Here is a 13,274-nt window from a genome sequence, read left to right as displayed (position 1 = left end):
ATATCTATCCTCTAGTCTACAACTAGCCTGGTCCCAGATCGGTTTGTACTGTCTTGCCAACTCCTATGGTCGTTGTTATTGCCAAGACTGCATAAACAGATCTGGGACTAGGCTAGTCTACAACATCCCACCTCAATGAAAAGATAAGTATGGACTTGCAGATTAATATGATCGTGTCCTGTAGATAGGTACCTGTTGGTCTCCTGAGGTTCTTCTCCAAGAGGATCCTACGCATGGACCCATCCATAGCCGACTCCTCAATATGAGAATGATCACCTATTACTGTCCAGTACATCATCCTGTAGAAGATACAAAGATAAGCATTTCCTGTTAGATGTCCATAACATAGTTTTTCTTAATTTTTTACTATTCTCTACATTGTAGAATAATAGTGAAGACATCAAAACTATGAAATAACACATATGGAATCATGTAGTAACCCAAAAAGTGTTAAACAAATCTAAATATATTTTATATTTCAAAGTAGCCACCCTTTGCCTTGATGACAGCTTTGCACTCTCCTAACCAGCTTCACCTGGAATGCTTTTCCAACAGTCCTAAAAAGTTCTCACATATACTGAGCCCTCGTTGGCTGCTTTTCCGTCACTCTGCGTTCCAACTCATCCCGAACCATCTCAATTGGGTTACTACATGATTCCATATGCGTTATTTCATAGTTTTGATGTCTTCACTATTATTCTACAACACCAAAAATAATACAAATAAAGAAAAGCCCTTGAATGAGAAGGCGTGTACAAACATTTGACTGGTACTGTACATATTTAATTGATGAATCAGAGACATATTATATTTGTGTGTCCGTGATCGAGCGCTGCCTGGAAAATGCCCTCCATTCACCTTTTATGGTAATAAATATGTCCTCCCTCATTTGCTGTAAAATTTGGAGATGTTGAACTAGGCCATGATAATTCCTAAAAGAAAGCGCAATTATGACATTTCTGTTTGGGCAGAATGCTGCAGTGACTTTTCCAAACTAAAAATGCATGCTGCCTAGTAAGTGCCAAACACTGGCTGCACATTCTGGAAGATTGACTGTCCTTTAGAACAATTTAAGAGCTACAGCCCACAATTCCATGCAAAAGACACGATGTTCAATATTTTGTTTATCAATACATGATTGTGTCTCTTCTGCCTTGGTATAGGCTCTGAAATTAAACAGGTTAGGCTATGATGTTACGCTCCTAATCGCACAGCAATACTGGAGCCAACCCATACTGTCACATAGGATTAGGTCTACTGTCAAGGCTACCGGTCTATTTACTTTCCAGCATGCTTGGCTATTGAATGAGCGATTGATAAATGGTGGCCTACTATTTGTTGTGTAGTGGGAATAATTTAAACCAGTTATGTCAGAAAAGGAGAGAGACATGTCCTGCAATGTGATTATGAATTAGGCCTATTTAATAAAAGTGAAATAAAAATATATTAGACAACATGCTGCTATGCAATCTCCTTACCAATGGCAAATGCATCTGTTTAATCATTAGGCCTATATTTTTTTATTATAATTCCTATGCATCAAACACCTCCCATTTCCCCCACCAAACAATAAGCATATTTGCTTGCAATACAGTTGATCAACCTTCCAGAAGTTGTGTGTACGCATGGTCAGTGTTGGGGAAGCTACTCTGAAAATATAATCAAGCTACCAATTACTTCACACTGGAAGCTACCCTTAGAAAAACATAGTTTACTTAACTAAAGTTACTTTTAAGCATCTCACTACATCCAAACTACTATGTGAAAAATTATTATATCTAAATCTGAAATGTCATAGACTACAAATTGAAAGAACAGATCACTCTGGAGTCAGATGTTAACAGAATGTGCAATTTAGCCTATTAAACACAACCATTTTTCAAGTGAAAATTAGGTGGGTCTGCTGCTGGAAAAGAAAGAAAATTCTTGCCAACATTTGCAGGATAAAAAGCACCTTTGATAATGAGGCCCCTGGTCTTCATGGATAACAGGATTAAACACATCACTGTCTATACTTAAAGAATCCCTGGAAACCTTGTCTATACTTAAAGCTTTAAAAAAATCAGTAAGAAAACAAATCTTGGATGGATCTTTAAAAATTGCACTGCTGTCTTCCTCCGGCAGAGTACCAAAATAATGACAAAGCAAAAAAGTATAAAGTGAAAACATAATGATGAAGTTTGACATGGTCTGAAAAGAATGCCCTTACCCTCGGGCTGGGTTGACAGCAATGGCGTACGGCTCTCCTGCAATGTCAGTTATCAGACGGGTGCAATTTGGCCCTCTGAGCTGGCCCACATTTATAGAGTATCTGAGCTTAGTCCAGTGGGCTGTGTAATAGCTGAACCAGTGCATCCGAGAGTGGTCTGTCCAATAGATATTTCCTGTAATCCAGTCAGCAGACACATCCCTTGGTCTACGGAAGTCTGAACACTGCAAGGAAAATGAGAGCTTGTAACCATGAAATCGTGAAAATGACGAAGACTTCCAAGGTATTTGTATTACACATGGCAAATGAACTTGAAACTTCTAACATTCAGATGTGAAGAATTTTCTTAAAACTGTTGTCCATTGGTTTATTTAGATGCACTCACTATTCTGACCACTATCAAACGTGATACAGGTATGTCTAATGCAATACTTGATTCTAGTAAAGGTTTAGTAGTCTATGCTAAATGTGTAAGAAGTCTTACGTGTGATCCCATAATACTTTATGCCATGTTCCCCATGTGACAACAATGACTCAAACTTTAGAACAATGTACATCATGGTCTTAGAATAAGAGTATCTTCAAATGACGTTGAAAGATGTGTGTAATTTATTTAAAAACATTGTGCTAGCTTTCTCCGACTTTGTCAGTAGGCATATCTACATCCGAGACATTCATTACATCCGAGACATTCCTTACTTTAGGTCAAACAATAACTGGAAAAAGCGTGGCACCTTGCTAATGTTCTGTTCTCTTGCTCACACACATTAATAAGATATGTGACTGTATGAGTTATACATTTAATCTTCAAGCGCTCACTGCTGTGTTCAAGCTCTCATTGCTATAATCATTCTATAATTCATTGTCCTCAAATGCAATAACCAAGACATAATGTAGCTTCAATGGCTTTAGAAAAGAAAGAATCATGCATATCTTGTAATGGGCTACTTAATACTGTAGATACCCTGTCAATATCAGCATATGGATATTTAATGTACAAATCGTACATTCAATAACACATTAAAAAGTAAAGTAGACTTTCCAACCACACCTTTGGAGATACTTACTATGTTTCCGACATTAGTTTTACTTTGACTCTTGTCTAGGATTTCTTTGTAAAAAAGTCCACCAGGGTTAAACTGTGTAGCCCAGATAAACTTTTGTTGGTGTAACAGAGCATCCATCCCAATAATGCGGGCATTGTCCTCGATGCGAGTGAGGAATTTGTGTCCATGGCTCTGGTTAAATGGATACACAAAACTTCGGATTTCAGTGTCATTAGCTATGTAGAGCACTCGATCTTCTGGTCCTGCCCGTTGTTGAGTTATTAATATGCAAAGAAAATGAAAAGTGGCTCAATTCCATTTGGGGTTTTAAACAACAATTTTACAGCATAATTCCATTTACAGATGCAAAGTATCCTCTAATATATGTAATCAAGTCATCATTCATATATAAACATTATGGGGTAGTTTCCTGGACACAGATTAAGCCTAGTCCTGGACTAAAAGGCAAGTCCAATAGAGAATCTCCATTGAAAGTGCTTTTTATTCCAGAACTAGGCTTAATCTGTGTCCAGGAAACCGACATGTTCCTTTATTATCAGGATAATAATACATAATCACATAGCAACAAGACCAGTCATTTATTATTAATACTACCCATGGTGCCAATCAGTAGGAATAGTGGGATAGATGAATATGTATCACAACGCAGTGTATCACAGTGGGGTATACACCCGTAACATTAACACTTTAGTAGAAAGTTGTGGAATATTATTAATCCATTATTAATATAATCCTTATTGGTCACATCAGAAACAGATGCAGACTCAGTTATTATACTCCTTAAATGTTTAAATGGCTGGTGTTGTATGCATTCAGTGTTACTTATACAATCCTGCCATCTTAATGTAAAGTTCATCCTAATAAAATACCAAAAATACCAAATCTGAATAACTATGACAGTATATTTACAAGAGTGCTAAGGGTACAGTACTGTATGGGAGTACAGTGTTACCTTAATAGCTATTGAATAAATCTATTCAATTCAAATAAAGGGTATACAATATTCAATAAAATGTTGCATTTTATAGAAATACATACTATACTTAGTTTATACTAAAGTTTTAATTAATTTAGCAACAAATAACATCTCTATTGAAACAATCATAGTATAAGATACACATCAAGGTCTTTGATAGTTCAATTGTCTTCTGTTAGCACATACAGTACAGTAATAAAATGGTCCATACCTTTTACTATACAGTTTCCATTGATTTCCTTAAAATTCCTGTCACAAGTACACTTGTAGGATCCTTTAGTGTTTGTACAATAGTGAGCACACATGTCAAACCCAAGACACTCATTGATTTCTGAGGAGAAAAAAGAAAAATCAGTCAGTTACCAAGCTGCCATACCTCTCAAATAAGAAATGGTTGATATAGTCCCAACCTATCGATGTGAGGATATCTATTGTATATTCTAGTTGGGTAAAAACAATATATACATTTCAAGATTGGTGGCTTATGGTAGAGAAATGAACATTCAATTATCTGGCAACAGCACTGGTGGACATTCCAGTCAGCTACTATAAACACTATAAACACCTACTTGGAAAGCCATGTTATGTATATTGTTCATCGTCCACAGCTGCATTATGTACATGATATCTAACCACATTAGTTACATTAGTTACATTTTATAATTCCATGATTACATTAAACATTCTGTCCAATTGAACAGTGAGGAGAAAGAGGTCATACGCTACCTTCACACAGGCCAGTCTTTAGATTTCTCCTAAAGCCAGATTTACAATGACATATTGAACTTGTGTTTGTCTGATTGCAAATTGCTTCCTCCCCACATGGGTTCGACTTCTTTCCACATACGTCTCCATGGGAAACTACAATTGAAAACAACACTTTGATTGCACATGAAAACACATTCCTAAACATTGTACATGCTTGCAAAAAGTTGCTTCATTGATGTGTGGAAGCCAAGAGAACAACTTTCACCGGACAGAAACACACACAGCAAATATGTTACTACCATAAATATTCTGACATCATTTAACCCTTGGATCTAGCAGAAGAGCCCTAGATTATCTCACACATTCAGTTCCTTCCTAGTGACATTTATTACTTCCATCTAAACAGCAGGATATGGATCTGTGTGACACACACGCACAGGCCTTGCAGTCCTGCTCGTCCGAGCCCCCGTCCCCACAGTCATTGAAGAGGTCACACTGCAGCTGGGCTGGGATGCAGCGCTGGGTACTGCAGGTGAACTCTGCCTTCCCACACGGCCTGGGTCGGCCAGACACCACCTCTGTTTTGGGACACACACAGGACCCAAACACACATCGGATAGAAAGACCGCATCGGCAACAGAGAAGAAATTAATTTGCATGAAAGCACGGTTGGTGTTTTGAGATAGCTTTATAAAAATGCTGATAGTAGCCAAGATTCGAAGAATGATGTGGCTTTGAGTTTCTAGGGATATTAAAGGAACTTGACTAATACACCGTTTTTGATTCAATTAGGAATAAAGTTAGATTGGAAAATCAACCTCCTTAGTTCAACATTCTTGATTAAGAAAAATGTAATGTTTGAACTGGTATAAACGCACCACATTCCTTCTCGTCCGAGTTATCCCCACAGTCATCCACCTTGTTACACACTTGGTCAGGGCGCAGACACACACGGTCATTTCTACATCGGTGTGGCCGTGTAGGAGGACAAGGAAGTTTGGCTGGAGGGGAGAAGAAACACACAAGTATTCCAGACAGTCAAATACGCTTTAGTTAATTCAACACAGTCCACTCTACTCCATTCAACAAATTCCATTCTAGTCCATTCATCAGAGTTTAATCAACTCCTTCATAAAAAAAGACATTCATTTTCTTTAAGAAACTCACCATTTCAACCATGAATATTACCTTCCATGAAATATGTAAGTAATAGCTAATAAAATATCCATCAAACACCTTTGAGAAAACATCTAAGTGAGAGACGTTATTTCAACCCACCACACATCTCTGTGTCCTCGTCTGAGTTGTCTCCACAGTCGTCCTTGCCATCACACACCCATGCGTGGAGCTTGCACAAGGTGTTGTTGCAAATGAACTCATCGGGACGGCAGAAGAAGATGCCTGCAATTACAGACTGAAGGTGAGCAGCACTGCCCATGGGCTTTCTTTCTTTCACAAGGTCGTCTTTTCAATTTCCTTCAAAACTTCATATTCAACAGCATTGTGCTAGCAGTATAGTGTCTGAATGAAAGAATGTTCTTGTTAGAGAAATGACCTTTGCTTGGCCAGAATAGGACTATTGTGTTGTACACCTTTCACAACAAACACATGGCTAGAGCGGTGGTTGCTACGCTACTAGCCATGTGTGAGTTCGAACCCCCCACTGATCGTGACATTCATTGCACTGTGAAAACTAGGCGGGCTGCAATTGATTCTACCTAAGCTAAGAAGGAAGAACATATAATGTGTGTACCATATTGGCAGGCATGTGTTCTGTGTTAGTGTGTTCCAGTGAACATGCTCAACTCTGTCCCCATTTGCAATTTAATATTTGTTACATTTCTTATACAGGTAACATGTCCTGCTAGAACATTCAGTGGCTGCATACGTTTCAGCTTGTGCCTTCCTCATTGTGTGTGTGTGTGTGTGTGTGTGTAATACCTGAAATTCATGTCTCTACTGTAGTAGGACATGTTGCCTGTGTATTAAGACAATTAAGATGGACCTGTATAGAAAACCAATAGTTTTCTAGCACACTGGCATGTTTAGTGAGTATGTCCAGCCCTGTTGTACCTTGACTGCAGTTCTCCTCGTCGCTATGGTCCACACAGTCAAAAATGTCGTCACAGCGCCATCTCCGTGGGATACAGTGGGCATGGTTCAGACACAGGAACTCGTCTTCCTTGCACTCCTTCACGCAGCCCGCCTGGCAACACATAACAGCATTATTAGATGATTGACATTAGATGTCAAACACAGACGAGACCTTACACTGGACACCAAAATATGTAGGGACCATCCGTACAAATAGGTATATATAATCTTTGCCGTATTAAAGGTCCAATGCAGTAATTTTTATCTCAATATCAACTAATTTGTGGTTAACAATTAAGTACCTTACTGTGATTGTTTTCAATTAAAATAGTTAAAAAGAAACAAAAATGTATTCTTAGCAAAGAGCAATTTCTCAAGCAAGAATTTTGCTAGGACTGTCTGGGAGTTGTTTGAGTGGGGAGGGGAAAATTGAAACTAGCTCTTATTGGCAGATAGAGAGTTCTAAACCTTTCTTATTGGTCTATTAACTAATGTACCGCCTGCTGATGTCACCACTCAGGCCAAAACTCTATCCCACAAAAACAGGCTGAAGTTTCAGGTGGCCTTTTCATAATGGTCTTACACTAAAAGGGCATTATAATTATTTTCACAATTTCACAGCATTATTCCAACCTCATAGTGTGGAAATATATATAAAACACAAGCAAATCACTTTTTTTACTGCACTGGGCATTACTTACTGTAACTTTTTTGTAAATAAACAAAAAATGTGCAGTAAGTAAGTACAGATTGATTGATATAGATGAGTACCAAGCAGAGCCACACCCACCTCATCTGACCCATCCAGACAGTTGTCCTGTCCATCACATCTCAGACTGGCCGACACACACCCTCCACTGGCACACACATACTCATTTAAGGAGCAGGAGGGGAGCACTGGAAATACAAAGATCAGAGACGTAGAGCTTTATGAGTGTACACACTCTACCAAATAATAATACAACAGCCATCATTCACAGCATAAGTGGGGTTGGTTTGTACCTGCTCTGTACACTCATAAAGAAGGTTGCATGCTCCATGTTAGCCTAGTGTAAGTGCTAAAAAAAACCTTTCTTTCCAAACCAGCAGTGCTGGACATTGGACAGATACTAGGTCTAAATATGATGTCTTCCCTCAGGCTAGGGCATGCTGTGTGCTGCCTGCTGCTGAATTAAGTGGTCTGAAACACACCCACACAATCATCACCACTGGGGCTCCGGATGAGGTTACACTGGCTAGCTACTGTACTGTAGTGGCTGCACTTCAGTAGAATACAAGGCATTTTCTGTTAGAATGGGAATGAGCCAATATCAATCCACTTACTGTCGGAAAAACACATGGCGTACTGATGCAGTAGCTACCTGGGGGGGCAGGTAGCCTAGTGTTGGGCCAGTAACCGAAAGATTGCTGGATCGAATCCCCGCGCTGACAAGGTAAAAATCAGTCGTTCTGCCCCTGAACAAGGCAGTTAACCCACTGTTCCTAGGCCATCATTGTAAATAATAATTTGCTCTTAACTGACTTGCCTAGTTAAAGAAAGGTCAAATAAAAATAAATAAATACAAAATGTATTAATTGGTTACAGAATTGGAACAGTATTTCATTACATGTCACATAGAAAGTAGCCTTGGCATTTCTCCTGCTAGTACCTTGTAGCTATCGTAAAGGGTCAAGCAACCCCCTCCACACCAACATTTCCTCATCTTACTCTACACCCCATTAAAAAGTCCAGAAAAACTATCTTTGTTCTGTTTTTTTTAACCAAATAATATCAACTACAACACTACCACAGGAGCTCTGCAGTGATTCTCAGCTTTTAAACAACTACTTCACTTCCACATTAAGAAAGTTTTGGGGAAACGTTCCCTTCCGACCTCTAGTCTTTCTCGTATACTGTACCTGTTCCCTGGCAGTTTCTCTCGTCCTCTCCTGTCTTGCAGTCCTCCTGGCCATCACAGAGCCACTTGAGGGAGATGCAGAGGTTATTGAGACACTGAAACTGGTCCTCAGCACACCGAGCCTCACAGCCCTTCTATAGAGAGATATACAGAACAAGAAGCTGACATTTACATAAGACTCATAAGAACACCACAGATGTTCTTATTCTTATACAGTAGGAACATCAGGTAATACTTTATTAGAAGGGTACCTACAGTACATAAGGACTTCATAGCACATTCATTACCCATACATAACACATTCATAGACTATGTTAACTCTTTACAGTGAGTGTTCATTGCCAGTTTATTAGGTTTTTGGTAAGAAATGTGGGGGAGGCAAGAAAAGTAGTTGTTTACAAGAGAAACCATGCATCGCTGACAAATGTTTACTTACTCTGTGAACTAAATATACAGTTTGACCCAGAAAGACATCATTGGGACCACACACACAATAATGGATTAACAGAGGTTGCACATAGAGGGGATTATTCATACTATATACTGTAATTGCTGTGGAGGTATTTAACAGAGCAATAAATTACAAGGCATAATAAATGGGTAATTCCGTGCCTTTCACCTTGAATTAGCTATTCCACAATGGAGATAGGAATATTTTCTAAGGATCGTCTCATTTTTCATGAATAGCTCACGCGTTAAAAAAATTCACATTCTGCAAAACAGGTCCACAACTCCTATGCAAGGCTAGTTAAAGCAGTATTTTGAGTTAGTGAACCAGTTTGCATAATTATTTATACATTTGCATAAGAGCAGAAACATAAAATGTCTCTCTATTAGGACATTGTCAGCCTTAGTAGGCTATTCTCTCATGCGTTCCAATAAATTTAATATTTAACGATTTGGATTTCATAATGCTATTAAATCATCAAGCCCGTTGTTGCATTTTCAATTCAATAATCATGCCTTTCAGAAAAAACTAAAACATACCTTGATGTTTAGCCCTCAAAAATAAAGAAATAAACATGGGGGTAGGGTCAATTCACTCAAATCAGATTATTCAAGAATGGACAGACACGAGGTTGTGATTCACACAGTTTACAGGCTATAACATGCTATTTAAAGCTGCTGTTAAATGACAACAGGGATCACTGACCTCGTCTGAATTATCATGGCAATCATAGTCTCCATCGCAGCGGAATCGAGCCGAGATGCAGTCCCCGTTAGCACAGGCAAAGTCCTTGTGGTTACAGGTCAATGGCTCTGAGTCAAGGGGAGAACAAGGACATTACCACACTTGAAATAGAAATGAAGTAGGAGCCGCAATAGAAATGAAGTAGGAGCTGGCCCCAAAAAACGATACGCTCTACCACCTACTGATAATTAGAATTGTTAAATGTTACCTGGATCTCTATCATTTTTTACAAGGCTCTAGCACTCCCTAGCAAGTGGTGTCTGTTATAGACTATTTATAGTTATAGACTAGGTTATATACACTTTTATACATATACAATAGTCTTGGAAAAGCAACCAACCTCTAAGAAAATACACACATGGGTCTTTATAAGAGGTGTCATAAGAGAAGAGAATCCCCGAGACCCCTTTTACAGGAGATATCTCTTTAGCATTGCATGCTAATCATCTGGCAGTAGGCCTACTGTATAAACCATCTGGTGGCTTGTCAGACGTTTGTTGGACTTGATAGTTGGCATGCCAGTGGCTTTCAAGATGTTAATACATTCATAGCTATAGTGACAGCTTAGGGAGACCGTATACTCCTGAGACCTACTATCTGGCAACCTCCACTCTGCACATTAAGGTACACTGTATGTCTAGGTCTCTGAGGACAACATTATGCCATATTTAAGCAGCATCAAATTCCAGTGCTGGCGTTTTTCCCCTTATCCCCTTGTTATCGTGGACTGTTAACTGACTGTAGGGAGTGAAAGTAGTTGTGTTTATGAGCTGATCTGTTATCATGGACTGTTAACAGACTATAGGGAGTGTTATGAGCTGCAGTTAGAGGAAAGGTCCCAGCAGAGCCTGCAGTCTGCAGCAGATTGTGATTTGCAGCCTCTCTCTCTCTGCTGTCTGCTAGCCTAGCTGGCACACCTGCTTAATTCTTTACCATCCAACACTCGACTGGACTTTATTTGCATTTTAAGTGACATCAATAGGTAAGGGGAATAAGCATATAATAAATCAAATGAACGATGCATACTCAGCATAAAATGCAAATACACACATGGATGCTTGTGTGCACGCACATGTACATAGTGCAGAGATGAGATATGGACTAACTGGGTTAACAAAGACCTTTCATAAGTAAACATAAACTTTATTCCAGCAGTTGGTGATGAATATGTAAACAAAAAAAAGTGAGCTTGGGAAAATTACAGAGGAGAGACGGTATCAAAGCGGAGGATTCTCTGGAGCTCTGACTTTCTTTCAGATCCAAAGAGGTTGGAGCGGGAACATGCTCAGAGGGCATAGCCAAGTTATAAACAGCTAGGTACAGCGCTCCACTGAGCTGCCAGCTGCTTAACTTTGATTGTGGGAACACTTTACAAAGTTTAGCAGAGGAATGGTACAGTATACAAAGACACAAAGCAAGAGGGAAAAACAGAGTAACACAGTTCATCCTTAAACAGTCCCAAAATACCAATGGAGCTGCGCAGGTGCATACGCAGAGTAAATACACATGACTTCTCCATGACTTTTAACCATATGTCCATGACCAACAATTGGTGGCATCTCTATGTACGTATACAAAAATAAGCGGAATGTGGTATCGACGCTGGTAGGCTGCTCTCTGATCCCATGTACCACCTCCTGTTATTGTGCAAGGCACTTAACCCCCACAAAGTAAAACACCTGTCAGGTAACTGTACAAAACACATGTGGTCAACTCTCAGTCGGGAGAGCTACTGGGTGTGCAGGCTTTTGATCAAGCCCTGCTCAAACACAGAGCCAGTTAATCATGGTCCGGTTGAGCAGCTCATTTCTAAAATGTGGTTTGTTACATGATGAATGGAATAAAGCACACCCATTACCTCTACTGGATGATGGTTGACCACCCTTGATGTACTGTATAACATTGTAACCAAATACGTGTTATGCCTTTTGAAATAATTAGCTCATTTTTTAACTTGAATATCCGAAACATACAATATACTTGCAGTGAAGCCGCTCAACAACTACACCAATAATTAGCTCACTATCAAAGATCAAATGGCTTTGATAGACTACAAATCTCTTCATTCAGCTAAAGCGAGCCCACAAATCGTCTTCAGGAAATGTACCTTTTCTAGTTTAGCCATATTTATCTTAGCTAGCTACCTTAGAAGAGTTTACTTTTCAGGCTGACTAGAATCTATTGAGTTGCAATGTCCCATACATTGGATGCCTAAATCAACTGGAAGTATCTACAAAACAAGTGTTGAAGACACATAATCCAAAAGAAAGGCTACATCAAAAAAAAATCCTAAAATTACTGTTTGTGATTCACAAATTGATTCACCACGTTTGAACTGATTCCCAACTAATACAATGACAAAGTGAATCGTTTGTTTCGTCCAAAATATTTGTTTAAATTAATCATATGAATAATTTAAAAAAGGCATAGACATCATTTGAGTCAATTGGAGGTGTACCTGTGGATGCATTTCAAGGCCTACCTTCAAACTCGGTGCCTCTTTGCTTGACATCATGGGAAAATCTAAAGAAATCAGTCAAGACCTGAGAAAAAAACTTGTAGACCTCCACAAGTCTGGTTCATCCTTGGGAGCAATTTCCAAACGCCTGAAGGTACCACGTTCATCGGTACAAACAATGGTACGCAACAGTAACTGACCTAAGACAGGGCATTTTTACTAGGATTAAATGTCAGGAATTGTGAAAATCTGAGTTTAAATGTATTTGGCTAAGGTGTATGTAAACTTCCGACTTCAACTGTATGTATGGCCTTATTCGCGAGTGTCGATGGAAAGTTTTTTGGGACATAACAAAAACATGAATACACGCTAACAATAGCTAGTTAACTAGAGGGTACAAGATATGTTTTGAATTGGCTACCTAGTTATTAGTCTGTTCTCTATCATATTTGATAGGCTAGGCCTACTTGCTGCTGCAATGTCCAACTGTCTCTCTGTCCTTTAGCAATGGCCCACTTGTCTTGCACACATGCAGGTGACGCACGCAAATAGAGCCGCGCAAGAGTGTCATTCAGATCCTGGCTGATTGATAAAACTTTTTATTTATAACTGTGGCTAAATAAATTACATTAACAGAAATTATAAAAGGAATTTTCATAAAATCCCTCAAAT

General features: G+C 39.0%; 1 protein-coding gene across 1 annotated transcript in view; it reads right to left on the bottom strand.

The window, feature by feature from the left end:
- The window catches only part of lrp1bb (low density lipoprotein receptor-related protein 1Bb), a gene marked incomplete at its 5' end in the record, with an annotated part of 288,348 nt that overhangs the window by 18,804 nt on the left and 256,270 nt on the right, over nt 1–13,274 (bottom strand). The window contains 12 exons of the mRNA XM_042319665.1: nt 193–299; nt 2,210–2,433; nt 3,277–3,518; nt 4,464–4,583; nt 4,979–5,113; nt 5,398–5,538; nt 5,839–5,961; nt 6,239–6,361; nt 7,034–7,166; nt 7,845–7,951; nt 8,954–9,086; nt 10,106–10,212. Of these exons, the coding sequence (XP_042175599.1) occupies nt 193–299; nt 2,210–2,433; nt 3,277–3,518; nt 4,464–4,583; nt 4,979–5,113; nt 5,398–5,538; nt 5,839–5,961; nt 6,239–6,361; nt 7,034–7,166; nt 7,845–7,951; nt 8,954–9,086; nt 10,106–10,212 (1,695 nt within the window). The remainder of the gene's footprint in view (nt 1–192; nt 300–2,209; nt 2,434–3,276; nt 3,519–4,463; nt 4,584–4,978; nt 5,114–5,397; nt 5,539–5,838; nt 5,962–6,238; nt 6,362–7,033; nt 7,167–7,844; nt 7,952–8,953; nt 9,087–10,105; nt 10,213–13,274) is intronic.

The sequence above is a fragment of the Oncorhynchus tshawytscha genome, linkage group LG03 (assembly GCF_018296145.1).
Source record: "Oncorhynchus tshawytscha isolate Ot180627B linkage group LG03, Otsh_v2.0, whole genome shotgun sequence".
NCBI classification, from domain to species: Eukaryota; Metazoa; Chordata; class Actinopteri; order Salmoniformes; family Salmonidae; genus Oncorhynchus; species Oncorhynchus tshawytscha.
This window is presented reverse-complemented; position numbering and strand designations above follow the sequence as displayed.